The following is a 15,450-nucleotide window of genomic DNA, read 5'->3' on the forward strand; positions in this document are numbered from 1 at the left end:
CAAAGGTTCCCTAGACTTGTTAAACCGATTTCCAATTGAGCAAGTTGTCTTTCTCACCTGGGAAAATAATCTGTAGCCGCAAATCAACGTAAAAAGGATTCTGTTCAATTTTTATTATGTACAAAAGGGAGTTCAGACATTTACAAGTTGGAAACATTGTTCATCTATGCAAAACATCCATTCACCAAGCCGGCCTCTCTCTCTCTCTCTCTCTCTCTCTCTCTCTCTCTCTCTTAAGCGTACGACATGCACACACGCTCACAACATTTTGTTCTTTAAGGAAGACCTTAGCTTCTCCACAGCAGCTAAAAGTGAGGAATTTGTTTCACAAGCTTCATTTAGTAACACAAGCCTCTTCTCGATGGCATTCCAAGCTGGTGATCCATCCTCTTGCTTGATCCTGTCTGATTTAGATGGCTTGTTATATTGAATTAGGTTCAACATCATTGCCTGCAATTACATTCCACATTTGGATTAGATTTTCTTTCAATTATTGCTTTGTGGAGATAAGGGCCAAGTAGAAGAACAGAAAAAAGGTGGATGTGATATGAATAGTTATTATGTACTACGTATTTCCACAGTATAAACAAAACTAACTTCAAGCTCATATCAAATAATGTATTCTATCCAACTTGATGATGGAGGCAGCGTGGAAGGCAGTCCCCATAGGGCCATAACTGTGCAATTAGAACCAATGGTTCAAACTGAGAGTTTAATTCCTTTCGAAGGGGCTGCTTAAATTAAGAGAACTACTTCGTCAACATTACAAAGTGGTTTCCCTTTCTCTCTGACTGCATTCATTGTATTAGTATACGACACAGTTCATAGCAAAATATCATTACAAAGGAGGCATATTTTGTATGATACACATTGCTAGACACAATCTACTCTCTGGACAGATTTACGCACTAAACACGATATACACGAAGAGTTTAAGAACTGTGGAAATTTTTTGCATACCTCATGTTGTTGCTTCAAGGAGAAGTCTAGCAAAAGAGACCTCGAAAGCTTATTCCGAAGCAATAGCTTATCACCTGTGCACGAATTAAAAATGAATGCTGAAAGGTGATGGAGAACCAGTGTATATGCAAGTGATCCTCGACTTGCAGCTCTATCGAGGGCACCAGAAGTCCATGACTTTGCGTAAGCCTCCAAAATACCAAAATCATCCTGCACAAGCACCAGATTTAATAATTACTCTCGCACACACAAACATGCACACACCCCCCACAATCTCTCAAAACTAAATTAAAGATACTCGAAGCTCATATTGATACAAACAAGTCAATGACTAGTCAGCAGTACCTCAACAGGTTCGAGGTAACCCTCAGCATCAGTAAAGCAATTCTCTAAAGGTGGCAGAAGTTCAAGAACACGAGAATTAGTTAGTGTATTCCAGGTAGCAAGGCGCACAGGAGCTTCCACACAACGGTGAAGATAAACTGCAACTTGCCGGCCATAAACCAAATCACCATAAGATATAGCAGAAAACTGCTCCACAAGAGTTTCAATGAATGTTGAGTAAGTCTCGTGAATCTCTGATTGGAATGCCAGAAACTCCACGTTGTTTTCATTTCTAGGTTCTGTCAATAAGTTGCACGATGTTGCCTGATGAAGAAAATTCCCATAGAGGTCTTGCAAAGCTTCATAAACAGCTCTACTCCTCTCATCCTCAATGACACCCATTCCAACAAGTAAGATCATAGATAGAGAATGCAATTTCCAAACTAACGATACAGTTTTAACTGGGGATGGGATGTCATCTGGTAAGAAACTGGACAGTGCTTCAATACCCAAAAGGAAGAAAAGCCCAGCTTGGGAAACTACAAGAAAATCACCTGGATCCTGAATGAGATCTTGTAAATTGGAAGATTTTTTAAGACCAGCCTGCTTGCTATCACAAAGGGTTGAGATTGGACTGAGAAACCAGGAAATGGGTAGTGGCAGCCTCTGGTGAGCCCACTCTACAACTAAAGAAGTGCAATCTTGACTGATCATATGTGATGTGTCCAAGTCCTCATATATGGTGTCAAGGGAACCTTTACCATTCTTAAGTAGTTTACTGCCAGATAAATTATTGCCATCACTATCTTTGAGCTTTTTCTTTACAGATAGCCATCTGTTATTGAAATGGGAAGCTAATGTTTCACTGAAGAGTAGGTAATCCTCTTCTTTATACTCCCAATCAAACACTTTAACTCCCTTATTCGAGAAAAGAAAACGCCTAATACGGAGATCAAGATACTTCAGAACTGAGACATCAAGTAAAATATTTATTGCCTTTTTCACATAAGTCCCATCTGTAGGTCCTGCAGTTACACATACTCCTAGAGATGAATTAATTGCCAGCATAGTCAAAGTCATTTCTTCTTCGGTGGGGATATCAAAATTGGACACAATCTTCCAAATTTCAAGTAGGTCAATGAGAAATCTTGAATCAGCTTGAGACAACAAAAAAGTAGCAGACCAATATCCTCCACCAGAGGCACCCCAGCCAACTCCCACTCCAGGAGCAGGACCACCCCTGCCAAACATCTCAATGGACTGCACAAGGTGCCAGTCTGAAGCAACTAACTTCAAAAAAGTATTTTGCACACTTCTCAATTCAACCAAACACCCCCCAAGTATACCATCCTTGAGTATTTTCTCTTCTCTTGTTGAAGTGTAATTTTGGGAAGGAGTTTGGACGCCTGTCCTGGCTAACATTATCAATTTATCAATGCTAACGATAATCCCCACTAACCCCTGTAAGCAACATACAGAAGCTAATGATGTTTCACATGTACCCTGACTTCTCAAATGACAAAGTTTCTCAATGAAGGAGCCACTTCCATTAGGATCTTTTCCATATTTTGCATCATTAGTATCTGAAAGGTCCATAAACCCATTTTTAATAATTTCTAGTCCAACTTTGGGAACAAACTCTGGAAGCCATGGTACAAGACTACCACTTTCATGCGAGTGGACAGTATCATCTGGGATCACTTTTTCAAGCACTCTGGAAAGCATGTGCATGACAGCTGAATACACCCATAACAAGGAAGTCACTGATAAATCTTGGGACACAAGAAGAACACCAACTCCATTTTCCATCTCAAATAAATTACATATGCTAGGATCACTCTTCATAACTATCCACTTCAAAGCTATATCAACCATTGGACCAACATGGCTCCAAGACCAGAACTCAGTGTCATCACCAGAATACTCAGAGACTTGATTGCTCAGATTCTTCTGTGAGAACAAACTTGGAAGCCTTCTAGCCAAAGCCTCCAGCACAAGGTAGCCCTCCGTAGTGATGGATGCAAATTCACTAAGTACATCATTCTCTATAAGCTTTTCAATTATAGGTGGGTTCAGCCATATGCACAAGTTGGGGAAAATATCTGAGAAGTATGACACACAATGCCCATGCTGAATGCAAACCTTCCAAAAACGCAGCTGTTCAACCATCAAAGCTGAAGAAAGTTGACAGTTTTCCTTTCCAGATTTTACCCATTTGTCAAGGAAGGAAATAGATTGATACAAATGCCATGTCATAGTTTGGAAACTCCCATTCTTTATAAAACCAACACAATTCCTCCCATCAGATTGAGCCAACACCTTTTATATACACAAAATTAAGGATATGAGTATTAATTTTATCTCGAATTAAATGCAGGTACAATTCCCATCTAATAGTATTAGGAACAAAACCTATAAAACAACTGGAAATAAAAGTACACAAACTGCCTACCTTTAGAAGTCTAACAGACTTTATTTTAGAAGGCTGGATTTCTACACTCTCTTTTGCAATAAATCTGCTGACAACTGTTTGGATTAGCCTTTGACAATTCATGACTGCATTTGCACATTTTGGGGAATGCCTTGCAATAGCTATAAGTAAAGAAATGATGTATTCTTCCAAAGCCGCTGTAGGGTCTGACTGAAACCACACAAAACAATACACTTTAAGAGGAAACTGAAGATCATTTTTCCACAAGTTCTTAAAAAGTCCTTTAATCAACAACTTTTCTTGCAGTATCTTACTATATATATAACACTACTAATTGGTGAATCCGTGTTTGCTCTGTTCTGTAAAAAGAAAATAAAGGACTAACCTCCAAAAGATAACGAAGTCTTGGAAGGATTCCCATCCGCACCAAACCTGCAGCAAAATCTTGTCCAGCAACCACAACATCATCCTGAATTGTACGTTTCCCTTCAGTCTCATCATCAATAATTTCCTCATCAAGTGCAAGAATATTAGAAGGCTTAGCATTGTACTTCCAGAATCCACCACGAAGGAAACCAACAGCAATCTCTGGTTTACTTCTAAATACAGGGGCAGTAAATGTATCCTTATGACGAGTTGCTATTTTCTGAAAGCAGAATACATCAAACTTGAAGTAATTAAATACTGATAGATAATTAAAAAAACAAAGATATATATAAGTATAATAGTAGGAAGAAAAGGAAAGAAAAACTCTACCTCTGAGATATCAAAGAAGTTCTCATTTACATCATAGCTCAATATGCAGTGAAGAACTTTGGCACAAGCTAGAACTACAGAACTATGGTTATCATCGAGACAAAGCCTACAATTCAGAGGTTAAATTGCAAAATTATTAAGTCCAAAAAAAAAATCAAAGAATCAGAAAATGGTGAAGTATCTCCAAGAAAATAATTATATCCTCAGGTTAACTGTTTTATTCTATCAAATACTATAATTGGTTGATGATAAATCTAAGTCATCAAATAATTTTTCGAGGGGCATATGACTCTAGCTTGGATATATAAGCAGCAAACAGAGAGAAGACACTTAACTTTTTCTCGAGGGGAATATGACGAGTTAACTATAACATGTAAAGATGAAATAACTAGACTATCTTGCCTTTTATGATCCAATAAATGAACAGAAAATTTAGAATAACTCATGTTGAATACATGTAATGAATTTTATGAAACCATTAATCTGGGCAACAATATACCTCCTTGTTATCTAGGTCATGATATTAAAAGGTACAGAGTATAAATAATCATGTATTATTCTGACGGTACAAGTGTACACGTGGGGCATATATCAAGCTAGAACTGATTCCTAATGATATAAAAAGTATTTTTAGAATAGACAATAAAAGAACTTGCCAGTTCAAACTATAATTGTGCATTTATATTTCTTTAACAATGTTTTATGTGCCTTATCTGGATCCACGGATTGCTTTATACATGGCAGGTATACTAAGGACATAAAAAATATAAATGGTAGACCATGACACCTGAATCTACTCATTAGTGATGATACTGATAGGCATGGTTAAAGAAAGATCATAACTCAATATTACAAACAGTCAACTCTGTGAAACAACATCGAGGCTTATCCATGTTTGACAGATCAATTGGTATGCAATAACACCGCAAAACAAACTCACTAACAGAAGAGTAAGATTACAAGATAAAGGCAGATAATTCAGGCATGACTGGTTTCAACAAAATTTTGGAATATAAGGATGCAGATATAACACACCTGAGAGATAAAATAAGCTCAGGTTCAGGGCCAAGTGCATAAGCCCAAACAGCCTCCCAGTCAATAGATTTTTCAACTTTATTAGCATCTCTTCTATCAAACTGCACTTGCATTTGATGAATATTCTGTAATGCCTTATCAAGCACAGTTGAAAGGAGATGCAATGACAGGGACCGTTGTCCTGGAATCTGAAACCACCAAACAGCATATGGTAAAACAAGATAACAGAAATCAGAAGGACTCGCTACAAGATTTCGGACATGATATACCAGAGACCCATGAACATAAGATACTATCTAAACCGTTATTTCACAACTACAGAAATCAAGAATATAAACTGACCACACTCCTAGTGAGTGACACTGCTTCTTTGATTGTATAGCCAGCAGCACCAGGATCCCCCTCAGTACGCAGGAAGTCACGCTCAGAAACATTACCTGTAACATGGAAGAAATAATTAACTGAAAGCCTATTGAGGTACATGTTATCTTTTTAAAAAGTACCATCATTAATGCAGTTGCACTTCCCAGACAGCAAAATTACCGATGCTATTAATTTCATTGTAAAAGAAAATTTAACTACAGAATTAAGTCCCAGGCTTTTAGAGAAAATAGAACAGTAAATATAGCAAAGACACAAGAGTGATATACATAATGTCTTGTGAAATAGTACGAAAAGAAAAGGTTAGCTTCTACCCAAAAATTATATAAACGAGTAATATAACTTACTACTCTTAGGTATCTGGTGGGAACCATTTAAAATAACAGTCCCATCCAAGGAAAATCTTAATTCCCTAGCAGCCTCGACTCTCTCCCTCCAAGCAGTCCACAAACTTCCACTCGCTTGGCCTGAGTTCTGCTCCAACCCATTCTCTTCCGCAGTCTTTGTATGGTTTGAGGTAATTGTTGTGTTCACATGAGACATGCCACTTTGAGAGCTAGGGGAAATTTTTGGTTCATTGTTATCCGAACTGGGGCTTCTTTGCTTCCTCAATTTCTCTTCACCCCTCCTTTTGAGCACATTGAGCAGCGCAGGGTCCAGCCTTCCCATGATCTCAGCCTGTGCTTCAGCAATCTCATCCGCTGACATCCCTTGCAATCGAGCACGGTTCTCTTCATCAATCTGAGTCTCAAGCGACATGGACACTTGTTCATTTTGAACATTATCAGCAAGGGACTTTGGACTTGGGCCCGCTTGAATTTGCATGTCATTCTTACCCAATACAAATTCTTGTTCAGTCAAGTTGCCCAAAACAGATTCTTGTTCAGTCTTCAAGTTGCCCAACAGAGGCTTTGGCTGGGGATGCAATTTATTTGAGCCATTCTTTCTAGTACTAGCTTCCATTGTTTCCCTAACTGTTCTAGTCCTATTCACACCAAGCTCCTTCTCTGCCCACTTGCTAAAGTCCATTTCTTTTTTCTTCTTCCTCTCTACTGGGTTGGCATAAGGCTTTATGGGTTCAAAGTTCATAACATCATCACCGCCATCACCATAATCCACATCCTCATTACCACCCAAATTACTATTCACCGGACTTCGATACTGTAACATCAACCAAAACCAGTCACAAATTCATGTACATTTTTCTCAAATATTCACTAAACCGTTTGACAGTAGCGACCAAATTATCAGCTTGCTAGGGCTTACCGGGAGGGCGGAGCGGTGGCGAGCAACAGGGAAAGGAAGAACGGTGGGCCGAGGCGGTGGAGTGGGGCCCAGCATTGACTTATCGGAAATACCTTTCTCGACTATGCCGCCGATTAAACTCGAAGCATCGCCCTCGCTTAACTGAAGCGCGTCGGTCCCGACTATCACCTTCGTCTTCCTCTTCATCTCGCCTGGACTGCTTGCTTTGCTGCTTCGCTTCTTCTCCATAACTATGAGCTTCACTCTGAATGAACTTTCAGAAAGTAGGGCTTGGACATTTGGGCGGGCTCAATTTAATATATACCAGAGTCCAGAACCAGCCAACAACAAGTACCGAAAACGACGCCGCTTGGCTCATTTTAAATTAGAGTAAACGACGACGCCACGTGCCGTTTTATACCACTGTGGTCCCCACTAGTTCCTTTGGCCTTTGGCGTTTCTCATTTCTTCTGATTTTCCAATAGCTGTATCTTCAACTTTCTCGCCAATTTTCCCGTACTTTCCCGGGAAAGTGAAGTGAAATCCATGGCCGATTGGTCTCAACTCCCCAAGGAGCTCCTAGAGGAGATCGCTAAGCGCCTAGAGAGCCCCTTCTATCTGCTCCGTTTCCGATCCGTTTGCTGCTCATGGCGGTCTTCAGTCTCTTCCAGACCTCGCCGTTTACCAGGTCGGTTTCCGTTCCTCACAAACCATGGCATCTGCGACACCACCTTAGGTTTCCACCTCTCGCAGCGCACCGTATTCCTCATGGGGTTGCCTAATTTCCGCAACCAAACAAACCCAGATTGCTGGCTGGTCAAGATCGAAGAAGACGTGCCTGGGAGAATGCATTTGCTGAACCCACTCTCGCGGTTTCAGCTGAAGCCTCTGCCTGAATCTTTCCCAAAGGTATTGGATTTATCCAAGTTTTGGGTTTTTGAGTTGGGTGGAGAATATGTTCTTCACTATGTGCATTTTAGGCCTTTTGTTAATGGTAACTCTTTTGGTGATGCTGGCAATTTGTACATGGAAAAGGTGGTTTTTATGTTTTTGGGTTCCGAAAGCAATGATTTTGTGTTGCTTACCATTCACGTGTCTGGGAAATTAGCTATGTTTAAGTCTGAGGATAAGAGGTGGACTATAATTCACGATATGCCTTCGCCTTATGATGATGTTATACTGTTTAAAGGACAATTTTATGCCGTTGATGGCACGGGACGTACTGTGATCGTCGGTTTGCACTCAAATCTGAATGTAGTTGCAAATCCTGTGTTTGGTGGTGATAAGAAGTTCTTGGTTGAGTCAAGTGGTGAATTGTTGGTGGTTGATATGTATTTGAGCATGGCTCCAGAAACCGATTTGGATGTTGATGATGAAATCATCCAATTGCAATTCAATGGTTGTTTGACTGAAAGAACAGTTAGGTTCAAGGTTTTTAAGTTGGATAGAGAGGGGAAGAGATTGGTCGAATTGAAAAGCTTGGGGGATAGGGTGTTGTTTTTGGGGGATGATTGCACCTTTTCTGCCTCGGCTTCAGAGTTATCTGGTTGTAAAGGGAATTGTATATTTTTTACAGATAATTTCTTCTATACAAGTGGTGAAGATGAAGGCGTGTTCAAGGGCCGTGATATAGGTGTGTTTGACTTGGATGATGGTAGTATTGCACCTTTATCTGATTATCCAGAGTATTCAAAGCTGTTTTGGCCACCCCCTGACTGGATTGCACCAACACAAGTAAGTTTAGTCTTTTTGCATTTGGAATTTTGCTTTGTGTTCTTTCTCATTCTATGTTGTGTTTGCACTGCTCAATGCTATCAGTCTTGCCAAGTTCTGATAGGTATGTTTGATAATTGTTACAAACTCATATCTGGCCCTGCCACCTTGATGCCAATTTCTGATAGGTTCTAATTTAAATCTAGTACCAATGCCACCTTGATGGTCATTTTCTGTTGCCAAGACATTCGTACTTAATTAGTGCATGGTGCTGTAGGCAGTATATTGTTCTGATAAATCCCCAATTTTCTAGATATCAGTTTTGCCTTTTTGGTTACTGACTATTTTTGTCGCAATAACTTATTCAGATTTTTTAAGATCTCTGGGCCTTGGCTTAAAGGCTTTGACAACATAATGTTGTACCATTGTTGGTTTAAATCCCTGATTTGAAACAATTATACTAGCAGCTGACTGATATTGAAATCTCTAAGTTTGATTGCTGGTCCTCCTGATGTTGCAGCCAAATAATTAGCAGGCTCATAGTGAATATGTTTTGATTGGATTGATTGTCGATTACAATAAGTGCTACTCTAGCTGGTATTCCTGCCATTTGAATCCAGATTTTCATCATTAGTATCCAAATCGATTTTTAATCAACATAATGAAGGAATGCAAATGCTGATTTAGTGAATGCAACAGGTGCAAAGTCAGTTTGAAGAATTGGCTTTGTGAGATGGAGATGGATTGTGGAAAATCAGTGCACAACTTTGTAATAACCCGTTAATGCATTTGAAATCCAAGACGTTTCAAGTTTAAATCTTTTATATGGTAAAGTGCAAGGTGAAAGCACAGTTCACACCCTGCGGCTTTGCCATCAACAAGTTCAGGTGACCAAGCCAGCATTTGCAACCAAATCAAGTGGATCGAAGTTGCCGTAGACATGAGTCTCTTTATGAGCCAAGGATATTTTACTACTTTCTGTAAGGACCTAAACCTGGAAGGGGAGTTGTTAAGAGGCAGCCAATTCCTTGTTAACTGAAAAATAAATAATAATAAAGTATGTACCATGTACTTTATTTGCTTGTAAATTACTGAATCATCAGTGCTTTTGGAAACACATCTATCTTGTTCTTTTGCTTTTCTTAAATTACATAAGTTGCAACACTTCAGCTTCTGTTTTTTTTCCTATTTTTTATTGATTACCATGGAATATTATGATAGTTTTGGTCAGTAGAAATCTGGAGATGAGAAATGGACCATATTTTCAAGACACTTATTCATATCTTGCCATGATTCTCTTTAATGCGAAGTTACTAATCAGTCCAGAACAATTGCTTGAACACTGGCTTGATGTTAATCTGGTAGCAGAGATCCAATCACAAGATGTGTCTACGGTATGGTAGCTAAATGGCAAAACGGGAATTTTAGAACCAGCATGAAATTAAATAGTCTTTTTTCTCTTCATCTACTACCTGATCAAAACTATAGACCAACCTATTTCCATTGCTAATAAAGACTATACAATATTAGATCTTGACAGCACCAAGGATCCAAGGCTCTGTAACTTCTGTTGTTATATGGACCTACTTCAACTTAAAACTGAGCTAACATTTTTAAGTCAATCCCGCTCGGGAGCGTCCCCGGTTGTTCTTCTAGAGCTTAGGCTTCCAGCATATGACCACACCCTCTCAAAATCAGCTGCCAGTAATTTCTCTGTCTTCTCGTCTAGTGCCTCTTTTCGAATGCTGCGCTTTACGCACAGAGGTGTCCTTCCTGGACTACCAACAACTGGAGTGGAGGAACAGAAAGTCGGAGTTGCTAGTGGAGAGCCATAAGGAGTGTGTTGAATGGAGAAAGGGCTGGGCGACATCCTCTTCTGGATAGGAAGGCCACCCAAACCTCCCCTGCTGAAAATAGACATTGATTCTGCTGCAGCACATCGCTTAGTAGCATCATCAACGAAGAGGACATCATCTATCCTTGCCATGATGTTAAAGGCCAGACTCTCCATAACCCTCGAGTAGCTTTCCAGAATTGACTGCCCAACGTCCTGCAAAATTAACCAAAAAAATTCCTTCAGAATTATCTTTGGAAGATTTGTTGTTCTAAATATCCTATTACAGAAGATAATGCAGTAACCACATGGTGCATCTGTCCTTCGGACAGTCTCAGACATAAATGATTGAATCAAATAACTCATAATGTGCCACAACGAATTCATACAGTCTCCAAGTTTACAAAACCAAGGAACTCAACAAAATTGATAAACCAGTGTATTCAAAGTAGTAATAAAAGAAATTAATCTTAAGCAGTATGACATATTTCACAAACCCCAAGTTCAGGTGACCGTATTCTAATCTTAAGCAACATATAGATAACATACAGTGAAATGTACCTTATTGTATTGTATTTTGTTCATATCTAGTGCAGTTTGTGGGAGGCCAGGGAAACGATGCCTTAGGCTGTGTAAGAGGGTCTCTGCTCGTTGGGCCAGAAAATGATTTTTTTCAGTATCAGAAACAAGTCCCTTGACCTTGCCACCCCAAGATGCACGTTTAGCTTTCTGATGATTATTGTGTTTTTTCTGGTCTTTCTGCTTCCAAACATGCACAGCTGCCTCAATCCTATTGACTATTTCTAGAGTTTGATGTTCTGATGACGAGTCCAGGCAATCAAGAAGATGCTCGGGTGAAAACTGGTCTGCGGTTATGTAACGATAAATGGTATCACCCAGACAAGCTTTCCCACTCTGTCATGAAATGGAGAACAAATGGTGTCATAAGAAATTTAAAATCAACTAAATGAAAGTTGCATGTTGAATAATAATTCCTGAATATTGATTGATATTTAGCATCTATTTATGCTCTCATTACGAAATAAATAAATAAAATTGAATGGCACTGAAATATAAACTCACACACTTGTATCACCTTTTAATTAGGAAAGGATATTAACACTCGCACAACATGATATTACTCTTAAATATATGAGGGGATTAAAAAAAAATGCTGTTGCTAGTCGTAATCTAGTTACCATATGTGTCAAATCATGAAAAGAGATGTAGAAACCCAAACCTTGGGCAATGACTCCATGTAAGCTCTCGGGATTTCCATCTCAGCAAGCACACTACTATTAATTGCCATGGCAGCCTTTAATATCTGGTTGCAGCAGTCCCTACACTGCTGCAACTTCTTTCGTGCTTCACTGGACAACCCATTTGGCGGAACTTTTGGATAGGGTAGCCACCACTTCTCTTCCTGCCTAATTGAAGGCCTTCCACCGGGCATAAACCCCTTACCATCATTGGAATCATCCACAATTATCCCCCGGTCAACATAGCAAAACTCCGTCTCACAAAACCCATCAAGCATACTAAGCAGCATTGCGTCAAGCTTCTTTATGGCAGGTAGATTCGCATACAAGTCAGAGCGTGGTCGCATTTCCATGACTTCGTATGTACCCCCACCTGGGAACTGTTGTATCGAAGGCACAAGCTCAACAATTGAATCACTCACACATAAGAGCCACTCCATCTCTCGGCGCCACATTGCCTTTCTCTGTGGTGCCAGTGGCTCTAACCTCCATAACTCACCAAAAACAGTTGCTGCCATTCCAACCCAGTAATTGAGTTCAGAAAACCGAAATTCCACATATAAAAATGAAAAGTCTCTGCCAAAATCACACAAGGGTGTGCATATTCCAAGAGGATGTGACTAACCAGAAAGATTGGTGATGGCATTTGAGATAGCAAGGGCAGTGCAGACTCCTTTCCCTCCTCCAGACATATCTTCTCCAAGCAGAAGCTTAGCGAATCTCTCCTTCATCATTTCAACCTCTGCAACCATAAATTTTATAAAAATAATAATAATAAAAACTTTATAAAAAAACAAAATAAATGGTCTTAAAATAGGACAGAGTCAGATCTCTACTAATAAGAAATAGGATAAGGATCAATTTGCTTCAAAAGTGCCTCTTAGGTTTGGGAATTAAACTGGACAAGTACTTTTGAGCACTACAGTTTTCTTAAGAATTTCTGTTTAGGCCTTAAATTCACTATCTACTCCTTTGTCCGCACTTTTCTCGGAAGCCAAACACTGAGCAAGAATCTCCTCAGAACCAAATTTAGAAACAAAATTTAAAAAAAAAAAGAAATAAAGTAAAAACAAAATCCAATACCAGACAAATCAGCGTCTCGTTTCTCCGGCTTCTCATCCCAAGCCACCACATCCTTTCCTCCGATCACCGGAAGCATAACCGGCGCCTGAAAACAAAAATTTCCGGGCACCTGACGCGGAGATGACGTCATCGAGCTCGAAGCCCCTTCCGCATCGAACCTCCGGCACGAGAAGCTGCTGCAACTCTCGGACTCGCTCACATCGGCGCTCAGACTATAACTCCCACACCGCTCCTCGCTCTGCTGGTCCGAGCCGTCCTCCGACGACACACTCCCCATTGTCGTCCAAAAGATCCGAATGAACGTCCGTACAGAGCAGATCTCAGGCGCACATTCGTTACGGCGAAGCCTACCGCATAGGATAAAAGGAGATGAAGCACACTCTCGCGTGGTCTGAAGAATGTTGCAGAGAAGCGAAGTTAGTGGTGGTGGTGATGGATAAAGCGATTTCAGGTTTGCTCACAACACACTCTTTCACTCTTTCTCTCCACTCACTCTCTCTCTCTCTCTCCAAGCAAAAGCTAATGAGACTCACTCTGGGACACAGTGGGGTTGATGATGATGAAGAGAAGGCACCAAAAGCAAAAGTGACGCCGTTTGTTTTGCAGAGCTGAGCACCCGACACGCTCCTTTTCCAGCGGGCCCCACCTATGCGCTTTGATAAGAAGAAGATTACTATGCCATCGTGACGTGGCAGTGTTTGCTGATGTGTACGGATACGTTGTGGGGCCCTGTCTGGGAGATGGAGGGAATTCAGAAGTTTTGCGTGGGAAAGATACCTAACGGCGGTTTAGAGGTTAGCGAAGTATTTTTGTTTTTTCGCTCGAAAGAAAGTTAGGATGCGCGCGTCCTCGATTTAAATTCCGTGCGCTCGCATCCCCAAGCGGGCGATTAATATTTTATTTTCGTTTTTAATCTCTTTAAAAGCATTAACGATTAGTCATCGTTGATTAACCATTTATTTCAGAGCAATTAAATATCTTTTAATGCAAATTAAAGAGAGTGAATACTGAAACGACATCGTTTTCAGCGTAGATCTCTTTAAAAGCATTAACGATTAGTCTTGGGTAATTACGTTGATTAACCATTTATTTCAGAGCAATTAAATATCTTTTAATGCAAATTAAAGAGAGTGAATTCTGAAACGACCCGCGCTTTTTATTTCAATGAACGAGCCAAGTGCGATATGGACCGTTAAATTGTTCTGAACGTGGGACCAAGCGAAAAGTCAGTCCTGGATCCCATAGGATCTTAACGACACCGGAGAGCATCTCCATGAGCCGGGGACAGGTCTGAGTCGTCTGACACGGTGTGAACGACAAGTATTCGGTCGGAGTCCGTATAAGGTTACGTATATATACTACGTTATAAGTGTACGCATTAGCCCAAAACAGAGCATCTCTTGGACAGGTGTCGTTTCTGGATTGTGTTTCTCTATTGGGTGTGGTTGGCAGTTTTTTTTTTTTTGGTCATCCGTAAAAGTCAATTTGCTTACGCTTTTTGACTGGTGGTCATTCACTCATTATCGAATCGATCAAATCTCAGCCAATCATCCGCGGGTGACATGGTGGGACCAACGTGTGTGTCGTTGATCAGAAAGGGTTGGTGGGAGAAAATTACGATCGTATAGGTGGGGGACCACCGTAGTGTTTCGCTGCACGTGACCGACATATAGCCCGCAGACAATAGGACGGCGGGTCGGGTACGTTTATTTGGATGAGCCCAGTTTGCGTGATGGACGGTTTATAATCAGGACCGTGTATAGAAGGATCTGTGGGACCAATGTATGTTGAATTTTCTGAGCTACTATTTTGAATCTTTTAGTGGATAATTAATTTGGTTTTTATTTTAATTATTTGTTGGTCAGGAATATTAATTAGTTTGTGAGATAAGAGATTTGGTCCATTTGGAGTTAATGATAGTCGTGCTTAGGATGCGATTAAAATACTAACAATCCCAATGACACTTGCAGATTAATAATAGTCTCAGTTGTTGATTCAAATGCATGAAGATGCAACTAAACATTTAAAATGCAAGTAAATGAATGCTAAATTTCAGTGATTAGTGATTTGCTTGGCCTTTTGTGTAAATCTAGAATTTTGTTTTTTTATTTGTTGAACCGAATGGGGGAGTTATAACTCTAGTGCTTAAGAGCATTTGATTTGTTATAAGACTTCGACGAAAAAAAAATGTATTTGCTACGAGACTTGAAATTTTAAGTTCAAATTCTCCATTTTACTGTACTATTGTTTGATCATCAAATACAAAAAAGAGTAATGCTACACTTACCACATTTTTATCCCACATTTCTATACCACATGATGTGACATGTCCATATTATATGTCACATCAATTAAATCAATGAAATGTATTTTAATTAAGATAATTAGAAAAACAGAAACTAGTATTTTAATTCTGTTTTTCTAATTTT

At 39.8% G+C, this 15,450-nt stretch overlaps 3 protein-coding genes across 3 annotated transcripts; 1 reads left to right on the plus strand and 2 right to left on the minus strand.

Moving 5' to 3' along the window:
• Window positions 1–83: 83 nt before the first annotated feature.
• LOC117637865 (transcriptional elongation regulator MINIYO) lies at window positions 84–7,407 on the minus strand. Its single transcript, XM_034372905.1, has 10 exons — window positions 7,154–7,407; window positions 6,235–7,048; window positions 5,849–5,943; window positions 5,507–5,694; window positions 4,472–4,577; window positions 4,101–4,361; window positions 3,737–3,925; window positions 1,306–3,603; window positions 961–1,170; window positions 84–450 (listed from the first exon to the last, which is right to left on the minus strand). The coding sequence occupies exons 1-10, from the start codon at window positions 7,379–7,381 to the stop codon at window positions 259–261; spliced, it is 4,581 nt and encodes a 1,526-aa protein (XP_034228796.1). The 5' UTR covers window positions 7,382–7,407; the 3' UTR covers window positions 84–258.
• A 191-nt stretch (window positions 7,408–7,598) lies between these two features.
• On the plus strand, window positions 7,599–10,009 carry LOC117636631 (F-box protein SKIP23). Its single transcript, XM_034371226.1, has 2 exons — window positions 7,599–8,866; window positions 9,545–10,009. Exons 1-2 carry the CDS (start codon window positions 7,679–7,681, stop codon window positions 9,575–9,577), a joined length of 1,221 nt encoding a protein of 406 aa, XP_034227117.1. The 5' UTR covers window positions 7,599–7,678; the 3' UTR covers window positions 9,578–10,009.
• Window positions 10,010–10,106: 97 nt separating this feature from the next.
• On the minus strand, window positions 10,107–13,557 carry LOC117636630 (rop guanine nucleotide exchange factor 1). Its single transcript, XM_034371225.1, has 5 exons — window positions 13,022–13,557; window positions 12,564–12,680; window positions 11,920–12,449; window positions 11,241–11,594; window positions 10,107–10,895 (listed from the first exon to the last, which is right to left on the minus strand). Exons 1-5 carry the CDS (start codon window positions 13,296–13,298, stop codon window positions 10,464–10,466), a joined length of 1,710 nt encoding a protein of 569 aa, XP_034227116.1. The 5' UTR covers window positions 13,299–13,557; the 3' UTR covers window positions 10,107–10,463.
• Window positions 13,558–15,450: the final 1,893 nt, after the last annotated feature.

This window comes from Prunus dulcis, chromosome 8, assembly GCF_902201215.1.
Source record: "Prunus dulcis chromosome 8, ALMONDv2, whole genome shotgun sequence".
NCBI classification, from domain to species: Eukaryota; Viridiplantae; Streptophyta; class Magnoliopsida; order Rosales; family Rosaceae; genus Prunus; species Prunus dulcis.

Bases quoted from the DNA above. Each gene is read 5' to 3' on its own strand.
- LOC117637865 (XM_034372905.1), bottom strand. From the start codon at position 7,381: ATGGAGAAGAAGCGAAGCAGCAAAGCAAGCAGTCCAGGCGAGATGAAG. The intron at 5,944-6,234 runs GTAAGTTATATT...TCCATGTTACAG, and splicing joins CCACCAGATACCTAAGAGTA to GTAATGTTTCTGAGCGTGAC. The intron at 1,171-1,305 runs GTACTGCTGACT...GTGCTTGTGCAG, and splicing joins GTTACCTCGAACCTGTTGAG to GATGATTTTGGTATTTTGGA.
- LOC117636630 (XM_034371225.1), bottom strand. From the start codon at position 13,298: ATGGGGAGTGTGTCGTCGGAGGACGGCTCGGACCAGCAGAGCGAGGAG. The intron at 12,450-12,563 runs GTTAGTCACATC...TTGGAATGGCAG, and splicing joins TGCCATCACCAATCTTTCTG to CAACTGTTTTTGGTGAGTTA. The intron at 11,595-11,919 runs GTTTGGGTTTCT...ATTTCATGACAG, and splicing joins ACATGGAGTCATTGCCCAAG to AGTGGGAAAGCTTGTCTGGG.
- LOC117636631 (XM_034371226.1), top strand. From the start codon at position 7,679: ATGGCCGATTGGTCTCAACTCCCCAAGGAGCTCCTAGAGGAGATCGCT. The intron at 8,867-9,544 runs GTAAGTTTAGTC...TGAATGCAACAG, and splicing joins ACTGGATTGCACCAACACAA to GTGCAAAGTCAGTTTGAAGA.